This window comes from Onychomys torridus, chromosome 7 (genome assembly GCF_903995425.1).
Source record: "Onychomys torridus chromosome 7, mOncTor1.1, whole genome shotgun sequence".
Taxonomy (NCBI): Eukaryota; Metazoa; Chordata; class Mammalia; order Rodentia; family Cricetidae; genus Onychomys; species Onychomys torridus.
This window is the reverse complement of record NC_050449.1, coordinates 112,880,024-112,898,293: the sequence shown is the minus strand read 5'-3', so window position 1 is coordinate 112,898,293 and position 18,270 is coordinate 112,880,024. Positions and strand designations below refer to the sequence as shown.

At 47.0% G+C, this 18,270-nt stretch overlaps 1 protein-coding gene across 3 annotated transcripts in view; it reads right to left on the bottom strand.

Moving 5' to 3' along the window:
• Positions 1 to 3,369: 3,369 nt before the first annotated feature.
• LOC118586922 (myosin VIIA and Rab interacting protein) overlaps positions 3,370 to 18,270 on the bottom strand; it is a 153,239-nt gene continuing 138,338 nt past the window's right edge. For all 3 annotated transcript variants that reach the window (XM_036192365.1, XM_036192366.1, XM_036192367.1), the window contains 5 exons: positions 14,767 to 14,928; positions 9,625 to 9,729; positions 9,471 to 9,531; positions 7,506 to 7,624; positions 3,370 to 5,433 (listed from right to left, as the gene is read on the bottom strand). In XM_036192365.1, the coding sequence (XP_036048258.1) occupies positions 5,401 to 5,433; positions 7,506 to 7,624; positions 9,471 to 9,531; positions 9,625 to 9,729; positions 14,767 to 14,928 (480 nt within the window). In that variant the 3' untranslated portion in view covers positions 3,370 to 5,400. The remainder of the gene's footprint in view (positions 5,434 to 7,505; positions 7,625 to 9,470; positions 9,532 to 9,624; positions 9,730 to 14,766; positions 14,929 to 18,270) is intronic.

Below are 18,270 nucleotides of genomic sequence, written 5' to 3'. Positions count from 1 at the left end.
ATCTATCACTGTGTTTTAACCACTTTCAAAATTTTTCTATATTCATATATATTAAGAAGCCAAAAAAAAGGGGGGGGGGGGTTGGGGATTTAGCTCAGTGGTAGAGGCCCTGGGTTCGGTCCTCAGCTCTGGCGGGGGAAAAAAAACAAAAACAAAAAAGAAAAAAGAAAATGCTGTATAGGCTTGCCTACAGCTTGATCTTAAGCTGGGCAGTGGTGGCTCACACCTTTAATCCCAGCACTCGGGAGGCAGAGCCAGGCGGATCTCTGTGAGTTTGAGGCCAGCCTGGGCTACCAAGTGAGTTCCAGGAAAGCTATACAGAGAAACCCTGTCTCAAAAAGCAAAAAAATAAAATAAAATAAAAAACAAACAAAAACAAAAACAAAAACAACAAAAACAAAAAAAGAAGCCAGGCATGGTGACACAGACTTATAATCCCAGCACTCAGGAGGCAGAGGAAGGCAGATCTCTGAGAGTTTAAAGTTAGCCTGATCTACCTAGTGAGTTCCAGGCCAGTCAGGGGTGCATAGTGAGACCGTGTCCCAGATATATGTAAAAGTCTCATTTCAACCAGATGGGGGATGACCCATGATCTTTTCCAGGAGCCTTTCCAGGTTTGGGAAGTTCTGTGCTGTTCTTCCTGCCTTTGGCTCTCAATTTTCCTCATACTAAATGGTGTTGCTATGACCCCCCGCCCCCCCCACACACTGTTGTAAGGATTCATCGATGGTGGTGTGAGGACTCAACTGTAACATTTAGTGACATATCTCCCCTTTCCTCTGACTCACTTCCCAGCTTTCCCTGGTTCTCTAGTTGGAACCTTAAACCAGGACCCCAAAGTCCCTGGGGCTCGTGTTCGAGGGAAGCCTGCACCATCCCACCTTCAGGTTTTCCACTGGCAAGCTGTGTGTCAGTTTGCTTTCCATCACTGTAGGAAACACTGTGACCAAAAGCAATTGGTTTGTTGGGCTTACATGTCCTGATCATAGCCCATCAGTGAGGGAAGTCAGGGCGGAACTCAAGCAGGAGCAGGGACCATGGAGGAGGGCTGCTTACCGGCTTGCTCAGCCTGCTTCCTTATACATCCCAGGACAGTCTGCCCAGAGATGGCACTACCCACAATAGGCTGGACCCTCACACATTATCAATGAAGGACATCCCTCACAATTTTGCCTACAGGCCAATCTGATGGAGGCATTCTTCCAGTTGAGGGTCACTCTCCCACTTGTGTCAAGATGGTGTGATTGGATGGGACCTGTGTTCTGCACCTCCACTCCAGTAGCATCTGCCATGTGAGCTTTCATAAGAGAATGCCCTTGACCCTACCTCATCAGTGTTTCCACCCACAACAGTTGGGAAAAGACATCTAATTTAACCATGTGCTTCATTACAGGCTCACAATGAGCTGAAGCACTCTGGTTATTCCCAAAGTTGTATGAATGAAATGTTACCTGCATCAATGGGAGGGCCTCAAAACTAAGTGTTTGGTTGGGTTGGGGGCCCATGAAGGATACATCCTCTTTCCAATCTCTTTGCCTAGCAGTGCAATTAGTTATGGGGACGAAAGGGCTGTTTGCCCAAGTGTCATTGAAATCTCAGCTCCTCAGTTTTCTAGCTCTTCTGACCATCAGCTTCCCTGTGTGAAAGGAGGATGAGGTGAGTGGCCCTCGCCCCAGGAAGTGGTTCATATTCTCTCATTGTTTCCACTGGAGCTGTTATGTCCCAGGCACAGGGAAAGCTTTTGAAGCCAGCTGGGTCCCTTCCTTTTCTTCCTCCATCAATGGCTTTAAAAGCATTATCCAGGGATTCACAGTATCAGCACCACACTGGGATGCTGTTGGAGGTTTAAATGATTGACATCAGGGTGGGCCAGTTTGGACACCCCACCCAGGTGATGCTAAGCACATCTGAGGGTGTCTACTGTATGACTTTTCCTCAGATAGGGCAATGATAGACTCAAGACACAATGTCACCCAAATCCAGCTTGGTGACTCCATGAGATTATTGAGGGCATTTGTTGGAACATGTGTGAGGGGTTACTTATAGAAGCATGATAGACTTGAAGCAAGTGCATTACCAAGAAGATCCACCCCATCATGGTGACAGCCGAGAAAGCTGCATGTTTGGTACTCTATACTACCTGTGGGCAGCTCCACAGAAGAGTCCCCTCTCTCCCAGCAACAGTTTATAGCTTATGTAACTGGAGGAGCCTTGTGACTCTTGCATGTTTCTCGACACATGAAGCTTTCTGCTTCTTCCAGAAAGGCCCACCCTTGAGGAAACAGCTATATTACAGCAGTGTTCTATGGACCTTAGTTTGACAAGGTTGTTGGCTTTTGTATTTCCATATACTTGTTTCTTCCAGATAAATAGAGGGTTTCTATTCCCATTTGTGGATGGCAGGAACCAGTGTCTGGCTTGGGTGTTATGGGCATACCAGGATGTTGCAACCTCCTAAGCCTGAAAAAGGGTGGGTGTGGCAGTTTGAATGTAACTGGCCCCCATAAGCTCATAGGGAGGGGCAGTATTAGGAGATGTGGCTTTATTGTAACAGGTATGGCCTTGTTGGGGGAAGTGTGTCACTATAGGGGTGGGCTTTGAGGCCTCATATATGCTCAAGCCACACCCAGTGTCCCAGTAGGGAGTCCTTGTTGCCTGCAACTCAAGATGTAGGACACTGGGCTATCTCTCCAGCACTGTGTCTGTCTGCACACCACCATGTCAAACCGTGATGATAGTGGACTAAACCTCTGAAAATTGTGTAAGCCACCCCAATTAATTGTTTTTCCTTTATAAGAGGTGCCATGGTCATGGTGTCTCTTCACAGCAATAGAAACCCTAAGACAGAGGGGGAGAGACTATCCACAGTGTCTACAAGGCAGGCAAGGGACTCCCTACTGACATCTGGGTTCACCTCCAAGGTCTAACCAACTCAGGGTTCTTATCCTCAGTACTGTGAAAAGTCTGGGCTGGACTGTTCTTTGCTGTGGGTGTCATCCTGTACAATGTATGATGCTTGTGAGCATCCTGCTACAAGAAGCAGAATCTTCTGGTTGCCTTAGTCAAAGTGTCCACGTGGGCTGGGGAGGTGGGTGTGTCAGCAAAGTACTTGTTCAGGTGTGAAAATCTGAGTTCATATTCCCTACACCCAAGTAAGAAAAGCAAAAAGCCAACTTGTAGGTGCACACCTGTAATGTGCAGGTGCACACCTGTAATCCCAGCCCTGGGAAACTGCCTTGTTTCAACTATGGAGAGAGAACCAACTTGGTCAGATGGCTGTGGGTAGTAAAAGTAGAAGGCAGGCAGGGACACAGACTCCTGGACATTTCCAACCAAAATAAGCAAATAAATAAATAAAAATCACACAGATGATTTTCATAAGTGACTTTTACTGCTCGGTCGTGGACGTTTCTTTTGACAGTGATTCTTGGCCGAGTGTGTGAGACATGAAGGCATAACCCCGAGAGGCCGTCAGAGATAGTATCCTTTCTGTCCTCATTTTCTTAAACCATCAAAATATTTCATTTATAAAAATTAATCTAAATATAAATATTGACACTAAAGATCAAAATCACTGGATGACAAAATAATTTTCTGGAACTATAGCATGTTTATGGTTTAAATAGTAAATTAAATCTTTGTACTTATTTGGCACAAGGAAACCTTTAAAAAAGTTCAGATGCCATAGAACAGGCTTTTTCTTCATTATTAGTATTATTTTTTGCAAGGCTTACAGAGTACACGCTTTTTTTTCCAAAAGAAAACTGAGTATTTGAACACTGTTAGCACAAAGGCAGTCTCATGCCTCCTAAGGAAAACATCCTATTTGGAAGTCAGATCTTTTTGTTGTGTTTTCAATTTTGTTTTAGTGTGAACCACACCCACAGGATAAAATGCCAAAGGTTTACTATTTCCATGGAGTCCTTTCTCTGGGGAGATACATACAACAGCAGGAGCATTACGGAAATCCGAGGACCCCATCAGCAGCAATGGTACACGCATAGCACAGGGATGGCAGTTAAATCAAGCCTGGGGATGCACACGAGAACATGGAGGTGAAAACAGAGCTGGGCTTTTGGGGGTTGGGGGCATTCCAGTTAGAACCAGCTCACACATATGGCTTCAGCAAGTTCAGTGGTCTGACCCTGGGTTTAGATTCTGGAAAACCCATACGCCTACCAGAGGAGGGACACCAGACAAAATTGAGAACATTGTCTCCTCCAGAGCCAGCACCTAATGGTCACTCACTGCCCTGCTCACCGCCTCACATCCCTCCTCTGCCCCCCCAACCCCACCGTACTCCATGATTCAGAATATTCTGGAAGCCAACATTAAAAACAGGCTGCAAGTACCCAGTGAGTGCAAGTTCCATTTGTGTGCATAAATACACTTTAGATACTCATGCGTTTAGGCCAGCCTCTCCCCGGAACAGACCATGAATGTGCGGCCAGGTGCACCTCTTGCTTCCCTCACACTTCACACTACTTTTCTCTAAGGTGATTTCCTAACCACCTTCATCATTGCTGTTGAACATGAATCTCATTGAATCCGGTGGGAAATGTATTTTGGAGAATAGAACACTTTCCTTGTGTAGTTCTATTTTGCGATAGTTCATTTACCCAAATCTCATTTCAATGTCAGTCATGACCAAGCCACATCACACTGACTCTGAACAGTGTCCTGAAAGTTAGACTAATAATGACATTCCTTAGGCCCCTCTCCCCCTGAGTAAATCCATGCAAGAACCCCAAATTCAAAATGAGACATGGTTTCAAAGAGATCTGGGTATGGCCCGGGTGGATCCGAGCTTTTCATTTTGTGGCTACTGATTGCCAAGCCATGAGAAGGACAGTGATGGAGGCAGGGGTGAGGGCTGGGAGCTTAGCTGGAGGTGGCTGAGCATTTCCCAATGGGATTGTTTCTAGTGGCCCTTGCTCTTAGCAGCTGTTAGGAGATGATAGACAAGAGTAAGCAAGGATAATAACCCCTCCTTCCTCCTTCCCCGAAGCTCCTCCTCTCCAACAGTTTTCCATTGGATGAACTGTTGATGGGGATAAGAGAGATTCAAACACACAGAGATGGTGAAGATAAGACATGGGAGCAAATTAAGCAGGCACAATGCATCTTTTGAACACAGAGCTCTGCTACTGGAAGCCAGCGTCTGGATATTCGGTCTCAGATTCCCCTGGGAGCCTAAGGCAGAGAGTGGGCGAGACCTCAGCGCTGCAGACTGAGATGGCCTTCTGGGTGAGGTATCAAGACAGCCCTGTGCTGCAGTGCACTGGGGCCTCCCCAGGCCCTCGCCTCAGTGGAAATCCACACAGTACTTGATGGCTGTTGGGTCAAGGCACTGTCGTGTACGGCCGGAGGCAGTGGGTCACTGGCTGTGGAGTTCTGAGGTTAGTACATCACAGCCGACTCCAGAACAGGCTCCTGAATGAAGCAAGATGGATACACTGTCACCAGCTACCTGGCAAACTGATCATGTCTGGGACGTGGTTACAGGGATGACTGGACACTTTCTTCCTCCCGGGATTTACTGAGGTTTTCTGTTTGCAAACTGATTCTTAGGAAGCAGATTTTCTGTTACGTACTTAGGTATTTTCTGTGATGGGTAGTTGGATATTTAAGCATCTTAACCAATGCTCAATGTTCACATTACTCAGCTCTTTAATTGGCATTTATTTCTGGAAAGGCAAAAGGGAGCTCTTAACTCACCGACCGTAACCCGGCAAACTGCTTGCTCTTCCACCACCAAGGCGGCCTCCGAACTCGCCTGCGCCTACCTCAGGCAAAGGGACATGTCCTCCTCCACGACCTCTGATCTCTCTCTGTCTGTCTGTCTCTCTCTCTGTCTGTCTCTCTCTCTCCTTCCTTCTTTCCTTTCTTTTTTTAGTTTTTCAAGACAGAGTTTCTCTGTACAGCCCTGGCTGTCTGGAACTCACTCTGTAGACCAGGCTGGCTTCAAACACACAGAGAGCCACCTGCCTCCCAAGTGCTGGGATTAAAGGCATACACCACCACCTGGCTTAATTTTTTTAAGGCTTTTTAAAGTTATGGCCAGTAGCAAGATGACTGAACTTTGAAAGGTCAGGGGTCACAGGTGACAAATAAAGGAAAGCAATGAAGACTGAGGTTCCTTGTGGCCATCAAGACAGTAATGTGTGGTTCAAAGGGTAGACCTCATATTATGCCATTACCTGGTGCTTCTGCACCCAGAGTGGACCAGGAGGGGGATGATGAGGATGGGAGAGGCAGAGGGTGCCTAGACAGCAGCAGGTAGGTGTGTCCTTCTATCCCTCTGGCCATTCCACACAGGGTCTGCCATCAGCAAGGCACATATTCTGGACATGCCTGGGTCAGATATCTCTTCCAATGTACTGTACTGGTTTCTGAACTTCTGATGCACATATTGCTGTTAGCTGTTTTGAGACAGTGTCTGGCAGATCTGGCGTTCACTATGTAGCCCAGGTTGGTGTTGAGTTTACAACAATCCTCTTATTTCATTTCCCTCATGTTGAGACTGCATATGTAAGCCACCATAACCCAGCTGCAAATTGTGTTTTTATATTCATTGATGAATTGATTATTTAACTTGAAGATCACACATGCATACACACAAATTCAAATGCTTACATTAGACTGGGCTGTAGGCAAACCTGTAAGGTGTTTTCTTAATTAGCATTGATGGAGGAGGGCCCAGCTCATTTTCAGTGGTGCCATCCCTGGGCTGGTGGTCCTGGGTTCTATAAGAAAGCAGGCTGAGCAAGCCAGGAAGCAGCACCCCTCCATGGCCTCTGCATCAGCTCCTGCCTCCAGGTTCCTGCCCAATTTGAGTTCCTGCCTTTGTTTCCATCAACAGACTGTGACTCAGGATACAAGCTGCAAAAACCCTTTCTCCCCGAGTTGCTTTGGTCATGGTGTTTCATCACAGCAGTAGTAAACCTAACTACGACACTCCATGAGCCATGTTATCGGCCACAGTGTCTGGCTGTGTAACTGAGGCTCACCTGGACCTCATCATAACGCCCTGTCTGGCCCCAAATTCACAGCAATGCTCCTGCCTTAGCCTCCCTAATGATGAGATTACAGACAGAAGCCACCCCACCTAGCTGTAAATGTTTTCGTGCAAACACTCCATTAGCCCTTCCTGTGTGACCCTAGAGTCCGTGACATTTTCCTCTGTCCTGTCCTTTGTCATTTGGGGGCAGCTGCTGACTCTACATAGGAAAAGCCATTCACGACTAACAGAAAAATTCAAATGCACACAGACCATTCCAGAGTAAAAGCCCTTACACACCTACCAGGCCCGGCACACACTTTCATTTCCATCATATTGTAGCTGTTCTTAAAATGAGCTAGGTAGAGGTACGTCTGGGACGACAGGCTCAGGTTAAAGAGCCAGCAGTGCCAGACCTGGCACAGCTAGGGATGGAGGGGGCAGCGTGACGGGCACAGGAAAGCAGGGGCCATCATGTGGCACGGCGGTACGAGACAGTATTTACCATCAAGTCCTTGGTACCACCTTCGCTTTCCGAGGGCCTGCTTGTGGAGAAGCCTTGTAGAAGGAAGTTACAGTTAAATGTTTTCATGGCGGCCACAGAGGATGCTTCCGTTTTTTCAGCTAAAAAGGAAACAAAACAAATAATAGGAATTAGGTGCCGGGAGATGGCTCAGTCGAGGGGAGTTGGCTTCATTTCCCCAAGAATAACTCACTCATTAAAGCACCCTGACTTGGTGGGCACACTTTCCTCTCCTTTGTCTTCCCTCTACCCTCAGTGCTTCCTGGAATCTCCTCACTAACTACCCCACACACATGGGTGTTCCAAGGTTCGCTTTTAGGGGACCCAGGTCAAGACAGGCTAGAACGGCTGGAGAGATGGCTCTGTGGGAGGAAGGCGTGCCGTGCCTGAGTCTGGATCCCAGCACCCACATAAAATACTTGTAATCCAGGTGCTGTGTGGAGGGTGGGGGGGTTGCAGAGGCCTGGGGCACTGCTGGGGGTTACTGGTTACCAGCCTAGCTCCACACACACTCATACACAAGTACATTCACACACTCATTTACATGTAAGCTCACACATACACAAAACACACCTCAAGTTCACATATGCTCACACACAAAATACACATGCACCCTCACACTCACACACAATCACTCATGCATACACACACTCAAACACAGACACATACATAGATGCATACACAAACGAGCATACATTCAGACCTCCCCTCATGAACACAGTCACATTCAAACTTAGATTCATACATGCTCATAAACACAATCTCAAACACATATGTATACACACTCAAAACACTCAGAAATGCATTCATATCAACATAATCACCTTCACAGCCTCACACTCAAACTGGCAGAAACTCCCACATTCACACACTCACACAGTACTCTTTCATACACGGATACACACCAACACATTCATACTTTCACATTCATGCTTATGCACACACCCTCACTTATGCACACACTGTTACACACCAAGTCCATCCCCACACTCAGACACATATACATACACCTGACACATACCCAGATACCTCCATACTTATGTGGCCAACACTCTTAAATACATAATCTAACATAAACACAATTACTCACACACAGCTTTACAGACACACACTCACAGAAAATAAGCTCTCACACACTAATGCACTAATTCATGTTCACCCCACACATGTTCAAACACATTCACAATGCACTCACTCATACACCCACACACTCAAACATTCTCAGACTCACATGCACACCCATATCCCCAACAGACCACACTCACACCTCATATCCTCTCACACCCCATACATATACATACTCATACAAAATCACACATACATTCACATGTTCAAATACTCCACACCCATACATACCTTCACACATACACTAAGACAATCACACACATACACGTACAATCATACACAATCTCATACTCTCTCCATACTCACATTGTCACATGTTCATACTCTCATACAAAGACATACATGTACTCACACACTTCATATACTCTCCCATAGACACATCAATACATATACTCACTAACCTCATACTCATATACATACCCACTCAGCTGCACACTGAGCCCCCACACCCTCACATGTACATCCACATTCAGCCATACACCTTCACATTCATGCATGCACACACACACACTCACACATCTGACCCTCATACACATACTCTCACAAACACACACTCCCCTCTACACATTCTCATCCTCATACTCTCAGACTCCCACACTTTCACACACACACTTGCTCACACAGGCACACTGGCATACGTCACCACTCTCACACCCACTCATCCATTCTCATGCACACCCTATCTATCACACACCCACAAGGAAGACAGAGTAGAACAATCCTTGGAGAGAGGGTACATTGGATCTGGTCCTCACACTGGCTCACATACAGCCCTCTGAGCTCTTTCCATGACTCAAGCTTGGTGTTTTAAGTGCAGCATACCTTTCACAGGAGGAGCGGGTAGTTTCCTCCTCTGCTGCCTCGATGTGTCTATAGTTTGTACCTACAAACAAACACAGCCTTCGGTAAACACTGTACTTGGAATTTCCAGGTCATGGAATCTTCTAATGGGGGAGGGAAGGAGAGACAGACGCACCTGGCTCCTTTGCTTCTGATCCCGTCGTCTCGTGAGACGCACACAGGGTGCTATGTTCAAGCCAGCGATGGTCAGGGCTGAAATCCGGCTCTCGATGTCAGAAATCTTCATGCAACAGGAAGGCAGAGTCAGTAAATACAGAAAGGAAGGAAGAATCTTGGTTAAGGTGTTACAAACTTCCAAAGAACAAGCCAGCTTTGATGTATGTTCATTCATAATTTTATTCTGTTTTTCTTTTTGAGACAAAGTCTCATGAATCCCAGGCTTGCCTAGAACTTGCTATGTAGTTGAGGATGACTTGAACTCCTCCTGATCCTCCTGCCTCCATGTCCTAAGTGCTGGGGATATGGACATGTGCCACAGCACCTGGCCCTTTCATTCACTGAACGTCTACCAATCATTGGTCTATCTAGTGTTGTAAGGAAAAGACAAAACACAAGAAATGCATAACTTTAAGTTTCTAGTTTTACAGTTCTTGAGTATGTCAACAGCCCTATTAGAGTATGGAGAGGGATAAATTGAAGGCCTGGAGCACTGTGGGAATGCTGGTCCAGAGCCACCTAGGTCTGAATGACCAGGATGTCTTCTGTGGGTTAGGATGAAGGTTGAGTTTTTTCTGCACAGGTCCTGGAACCTTGATCCTCAGGGAGGTGCTGCTGAGGTAATTAAAAACTTCAAAAAGCGAGACCTACGGTTGTGCAGTAATGGCATGAATGTCATGGGAGTAATTACCTACTTCCTGGCTGGATTTAAGGCCTGCCCCACAGGGTGGAACTCAATGGCTTGTTCTGTAAACCCGCCCAAATACCCGTGGGTAGGCAGGTCACAGGCCCCAGGGGAGAACCTGCTTGCTAAATGGACCCAGCTTCAGCAGCCTTCTAAACACCTATCTTTACACCCATAGTTTACCCCAGCTTCCATTTCTCATCAAAGAAGCTTCTGTTTGCCATGGTCAGTGGCTAATGGAGACTCGTGACTGGCCAAAGTGCAGAGCAGGTGACTCTGGAGTGCTCCGCCCTAAATGGGATGTCTGTATCACACTACCACACCCTCAGGGCACACGGCAGTAGAGGGGTGGGAAGAGTCTCTGGCTTGTTGTTTTATGAGACAGCATCTCTCACTGGCTTGGAACCAGACAATTTACTTAGGCTGGCTGGCCAGCAAGCCCCAGGCTCTCTACTTCCTGTCTCTACCTCCCAGGTCTCTACCAGGATCTCAAGCCTGTCTCTGCCTCCTCAATTGTGAGATTACAAGAATTTACCACCATGCCAGGCCTTTTCCTTCATATTTTTAAACTGTGGGATCTGGGGATGGGAAGCAGGCCAGATCTGGGGAGGGGAAGCAGGCCAGATCTGGGGAGGGGAGCCAGGCCCTCGTGTTTGCAAGTCAAGTACTTCACCAATCGTGCCATGCCATCTCCTCAGGCCTGGCCAGGATGCAGTGTTAAGATATAAGGACAAAGACATGCAGTGGTGGCACATGCCTTAATCCCAGCACTCAAGAGGCAGAGGCAGGCAGATCTGTGAGTTCAAGGCTAAGCCTAGTCTACAGAGTGAATTCTAGGACAGCCAGAGCTACACAGAGAAACCCTGTCTTGAAAAACAAAACAAACAAAAAAAGTAAAGACAGTAGCAATGTTAGGGATTTGTACTGAACTCCTGCTGTTTACCTCTTTTTTAAATAATGTACTTACATATTTATAAAGTGCATATAGGGCACACATGCCATGGCACATGTGTAAGCCAGAGAACAACTTCCTGGATTCTTCCTGTTTCTCTGATTATCCCCTTCTATCTTGACATGGAGTTTCTGTGGGAGACAACTCAGGTTTCCAGGCCTGTGTGGTTAGTGCCTTTCTCTCCTGAGCCATACTGAGCAACACCTCCCCCCGTGTCTTAACTAGAGAAACACATGGACCTCCCTCCTTTTTCTTTACTAATGTGTCTTGAGCCAGCATCTCATGTAGCCCAAGCTAGTCCCAAATTTGCTCTGTAGACAAGGATGACTTTGAACTCTCAACCTTAATCCTCTTCAATGCTGGAATTATAGACAAGCACCAGTTGTGGTAAGTTGTGTGTAACTAAGACATGCCTAGTTGTGGGTCTCATAGTAGTCTATGGGTAGTAGACATATACCAGGCCTTTATAACGGAAATAAAATGGTGTGGGTTCCTGAGAGAATACCCACAGATCCCAGTTGGAGTCAGTGGGTTAGCCTTTGACTAGCTCTGATTCATGAGGACAAGTGCACACTCACAAAAGAAGCATTTTCAGAACGAGTAGATGACAGTGCTCCATGGAGACGGCTGTATCTAAGCTCTGCTCCTCACCCATAGCCTGAGAAGTGCACACTGTCTGTTCATTCCTTTATTTACCCCCTTAAAAAGATTTTTTTGAAGCCAGGTGGCAGTGGCGCATGCCTTTAATCCCAGCACTCAGGAGGCAGAGCCAGGCAGATCTCTGTGAGTTCGAGGCCAGCCTGGTCTACAGAGTGAGATCCTGGACAGTCACCAAAACTACATAGAGAAACCCTGTCTCAAAAAACCAAAAAAAAAAAAAAAGTGTTTTTTTTTTTTTTTGTTCACATATTTATTGCTGTCTTGGGGACCAGCCTCTAAGAACTCAGGGTTCGAAGGGAAAATCTGCAGTGTTGGCGTGTCCTGGGCCTGTCTATTGGGGGGTTTAGGAAAAAGACCCTCACACATTCTCTTGATCATTTCCTCCTTACTCATCAGCCTCTTCGGATGAACTTGCTGGACTGCATTTGGCTCTCACAGCCATACAAAGATGTATTTGTCAATTGTTACATAAAATATTTCCCCATTCAGAGGTCCCCAACCTTAATCTACATGTCTTACTGAGAGGAGCATCCCATACCTCCATGGCTCTAGTCCTTCATTAAGTAAGCATTGTGTGCAATACACAATAATACAAGAGCCCCAAGTGTGCCAAGGTTATGGGATGGCTGCAAGGCCCCCTCAGCAAAAAAACCATTGTTTTCCACAAGAATTCTTTAAGGTCAAAGCACTTCTAAGAAACATCTGTTAATTCTAATCTCTATCCCATACAGAGATTTTGCTAAATTCCTACAGGGTACAGGTAACATGTTTTTTCATCTCCCTTATATGATTAAAAACAAAGTCATCCCAATATCCCATATACATTTATTTCTAAGTAACTTATTGCAGGTCACCAGAACATAAGTAGTCAGAAAGTATCTTTTCACAGACAACTCTCTTGCTGGCAGGGTGTGTTCCAGGCTACCAAGAAAGAATCAGTCATTTTCCTGTCTATCTTGAAAGTTAATCTTACAAGGAATCCTAAAGGAATCACAAACCTAAACTTTTGTACATAAAAGACAATCAGTGGGTTGTACTTTAGCTCTTTAGAATGTATACCCATCTGTCACTAGTTTCTTATATCAGGAGAACTGAGGGCAGGAATGGGAACAAGGACACCGAGATCTGTGTCTGATTAAGCATTAAGAGAATTAGGGCCAGCTTGGCTGTTGGAGAATTCAATGGTTCCCCTTTAATCATTAAGCTGTTATCTAAAGCAGCTTCTAAGGTGGAACCTAAAGGTCTTGGCTGAAAAAAAAAAACGTACCTTTATATATACTTTTATTCATCAAGGCTCTGTATAAGCTAACATGATTATCAATTAGAAGGTACAGCTAGGGAGGAAGTCATCTTCACAATAATTTGCAGGTAAAATTGCCCAGAAGAACGGGATGTTTCCAATGAGGTAAACACATTACTTTACAGGCAGTGGGGAATTTCCCCACACCCGACTCAACCATGCCAGATATCAGAGAAAGAGCCACAGCAAGCACTCAAGATCACAGCAGGAGCAGGAGACATTCTGGGGTCTGCGGTCTTGGGGGGCCTTGCCTTACCAATATTTATCCATCAGGGGTTGCCTCCTGATGGCTCAACACCCTGAGCCTCAATCGCCACCTGCTGCTCCTCTCATATGGCCCCTGGTACACATGCATGCACATGTACTTTGTGTGGGTTTGTGCACGTGTATGCATGTGCCCATGGAGGCCAGAAGAGGGAACCAAATGCCCTGGAGCTGGAATTCTGAGCAGTTGTGAGCATCTGACATGGGAGCTGGGAACAGAACCCAGGTCCTCTGCAAGGGCAGCATGTGCTCTTTGTTGCTGAGCTATCTCTCCAGCTCCTACCCCATTTTTGTTAAGTGTCAGGAGTTATTCCTTTAGGTCAGACAAAGGTGCCTGGCTCTTGTGTAGCTCTGAGTCCTTGGTGGGGAAACAGCAGGGACTAACCCATAGTATGAGAGTGTGGCCTTGTAATGAAATGGGAGGAGACTAGCATGAGTGTGCATGTGTACACACGTGTGTGTGAAAGTTTGTGTATATACATGTGTGTGAGTGCACAGACATGTATGCACACGTATAGTGGATGCCAGGGGTTGATATCATGCACCTTCCTCAGTCACTTCTCCACCTTACATTTTCGGAGAGTATCTCTCGCTGAACCGAGGGCTCATGGATCTGACTAGATTGGCTGGTCAGTGGACCTCAGGGGTGCTCACCCTCTGCCTTCTCAGCACTGGGATTACAAGTACCTGTCAGCTTCCTGGCTTTCTGTGTGGGGGCTGGGATCTGAACGTGGGCCCTCGGGTTTTAGTTGCACACACTTTCTGGTTGAACCATCTCCTCCACCATCAGCGTAGGTCTTAAAGGAAATCCAAGATAGATAATAAGGACTGAGGCTCTGCTATGGGAGGGAGGGAACCTTTTCTATTTTAGGAGAGGTTTGAGGGCTGCAGAGATGAGCACTGGTTAAGAGCACTTGTTGCTCTTGCAGAGGACCTGGGCTTTGGCTCCCAGCACCCACATGGAGGTTCACAGCCATCCATAATTCCAGTTCCAAGGGATCCAATGACGTCTGACCAATCCTGCACATGGTGCACATACACACATGCAGGAAAAATACTCACATGTATTTAAAAAAAAATCTTAAAGAAACAAAAGGTTTGCTAGAGTCTTTTGCTATAGGTGGCCACCTCTATGCTAACCTGCTAGAGCTGATGGGGCCTGGCAGGCCTTATGACTTTGAAATGTGTCTACGAAATGGGAGCTTCCTGCTTCAACTTGAACAGAGAGGAGGGGGCTCACCTGGAGCTCAGCATGGTGTACCTGTGCTGCAGCTGCAGCCACCTGGTCCTCCAGATCTGCCAGCTCCGTCTCGCCTGTGCTGCTGTGGATGCTGCGGGCAGCGTTTTCCAGCTCGCTCAGCTGTCCCTCCAGCCCATACACGGTGCCCGCTGCCAGGTACACCTGTGGAGACAGGGCAGCTCTGAGCCCAATGGACAAGGACTGGCTAGACTCTTTGATGGGGCGCCAGTCAACAAGGGGCCAGAGAAAACTGGGCTTAACACTGGGGGGGGGGCAGATGGGAGCCCCTGCTTATCAACACTTCACACTTAGGTGAGGGCAAGAAGCCTCCAAGCACAAGGAAAGTCATTTAGGAAAGCAGACAGCAAGCCAAAACCAGCAATGTGAACTGTAAATCTGTCTGGGGACTTATCACAGGGGCTATCCAGTGGAAATAAACTCATGATGGGATTATTTTGGAATTATTTATGTGAAATGATCTGTGTAAGCATAGCAACAGACAAAGGTTAAACCGGGTGAATTGGAAGTGGTGGCTGCACTGATGCCATGTCCAGGATCACTCATTTTACCAGGAACAAGAGGAATGCACATCTTCACCACAGGGCTGGATCTACTCCAAAATGACCCCATTATCTGCTAATGTGTTTAAAAAATAGTTTTATCACAACCAAGACAAAGCAATAGGAACAGATCCGAGCCCTCAGCCTGGTGGGAGTGGTCGTGTTTCACAGTCTGCTCTCCTGGCACAGGGGGAGGGACAGAGGTCTGCCACTGAGCACAGTTCAAGTGATGAGGCTTGAAGGGCCGGAGGAGGGTCGTGGTAATGGTGACATACGTACCGAGCCAAGGACTAAGCAAGAGGTTTGTAGGACTTATTTTTAAAATTCCACTTACTTATTTGTGTGTTTGTGTGTTCACATGTATGTGCCACAGGGTGGGTGTGTGTGTGTGTGTGTGTGTGTGTGTGTGTGTGTGTGTGTGGTCAGAGGAGTGTGTGTGTAGCTTGCAGGTGTCAGTTCTTTCCTTCTAACATATGAGTGCTAGGGATTGAACTCATATTGTCAGGCTTGGTGGCAAGCCTCTTCACCCACTGAGTCCTCTTGTAGACCATGATGTAACTAACTCTTTGAATGTTCAGGTGACTCTAAAGATAGACCCAGTTGTAAGCACTGTGCTAAATATGAAGATGTTCTGTCTTCTCTGGCCTCACAGCTGGGATGAGGTGGAGCCTGGACGTGAGCTGGGAAGGGCTGGTGCAGGTCCTATGCCTTTACCATCTCTACCCTGTGGATATTCATGTGTGAATATGTGAATGTATGTGTGATTTTGTGTGAGTGTGTGTATGTATGGGTCTTGACCCATTTCCTGGAATTTTACTTGCTCTACACCCTATGGAATTTAACTCACTTCTGACCTCCACCCTGATAAGATGTTCTGCCAAATAATTTTGAGCTGTTCAGCCAAGTTCCTACCTAACCAAAATCCCTCTGAAAATCTCCCAACCCTTGGAAGTCCCCTAGCCTTGCAGTTTTGGGGCTATAAAATCCCACTTCTTCTATGTTTGGAGTTGACCTCTTAAATCCTGAATTTAGGGAGAGGCAGTCATCAGGTTGGCTATATTGTACACATATAATAAAGCTTGATATACATTTGTCTAATTTGGGTGGTGGTCTTTACTCTCATTCTGTGGGATTAACACTTACCCCATTGAGCTATCACCTAGCCGCACCATCCCCCCAGCTCCACCATCACTCCAGCCCTACCATCACCCCGGCTCCACCATCACCCCACCATCCCCCCGGCTCCACCATCACCCCAGCTCCACCATCACCCCAGCCCTACCATCACCCCGGCTCCACCATCACCCCACCATCCCCCCGGCTCCACCATCACCCCAGCTCCACCATCACCCCAGCCCTACCATCACCCCGGCTCTACCATCACCCCGGCTCCACCATCACCCCACCATCCCCCCGGCTCCACCATCCCCCCAGCTCCACCATCGCCCCGGCTCCACCATCACCCCACCATCACCCCAGCCTACTGAGTCTCCTATGTATGGTTCTCAGTTTTCACAGAATGAACACACCACCCCAATTTATTAGTCCTCATAGCATCTTGTTGGACTTGGCTTCCATGAAATATACCTTAGAGGAGGAGCAGATGGTAATATTTTTTTCCTTGCTCATGAAGGGCAGATAGTTACCAAGTAACCACAGTGACTGCCATGAATATTGGGGCCACCTCCTCTTTAGAGCTTTGGGACAGCAAGAGAATCTTGGAAAGGACAATGTCCTCTGCTCCATCCTGTGTTCAGTGGCAGAGCTGGGCATTCCTACTGTGTCTGCTGCCACTGGCTGTAGTACATGGACAACAAGAACTGAAACTAAAAGGAAATTGGGATAGGTGTGGTGTGTGTGTGTGTGTGTGTGTGTGTGTGTGTGTGTGTGTGTATGTGTGTGTGTGTCGGGGGTGGAATCAAGGTTAGTAAAAGGTGCCATTGTCTTAGAGCAAAGTAGATGAGCCAGGTCCTGAGACGGGAGTGGGAGGGGACAGAGCTGACTCATCTGTCCATGAGGAACATCATGAGGCGGCTCATCCTTCTGCTCACACTGCAGGTGTTAGAATGGCCAGACTAGCTGCTCTCTGCTAGAGATCATTTCAGATCCATTTCTGCCCTTCACTTCTCTGGTCTTTCCTGTTTGGCTGGCTTCATGTGATGGCTAGGTTTTGTTTGTTGTTTTGTAAGATTTATTTGTTTTTATTTTATGTGTATACGTGTTTTGACTGCATATACATTAAGTGCTCCATGTGTGCACAGTGCAGAGGACAGAAGAGGGAGTCAGATTCCTTGGAACTGGGCAGTTGTGATGCTGGTGTGTGGGTGCTGGGAATAGAACCTAGGTCCTCTGGAAGAGCAGCCAGTGCTCTACCTGTTGAGTCCTCTGTCCTGAGCCTCTGGGAAGGGAATCTCAGTGAGGGATTATCTTGATCAGTGGGAAGACCCGCCCACTGTGGGAGGCACCACTCCCTAGGTAGGGATCCTGGATTGGACAAGAGTTGAGAAAATGAGCTGAGCACCAGCATGGATGCATTCATTTACTGCTCTCTGTTCTTGACTGTGGATGTCAGGTGATGGGCTATTTCAAATTCCTGCACTGTGACTTCCCCACAATGATGGGCTGTAACCTGGAATCATGAGTAGAATAAACTCTCTTTCCCTTAAGTTGCTCTTGCTGGGGTATGCTATCACACCAACAGGAAATGAGGTGAAGACACGCATGGCCATGTCTCCCTGGTCAACATGTGGAGACACCACAAGAAGTTAAAGGCAAAGGAGCATTAAAGTCATGCTGGAGCCCACTCTCCGGTTCTAGCTTCCACTGGTGGAGACACTCTTCCAGGCTCCAGCTCTCCTCAGCTCTGGCTGTACCACCTAGGGGTAGTACAGCTTCCTCTATTCCTATTCTTTCAGCCCTCTGGTACCTCTCAACTTTGCCCACA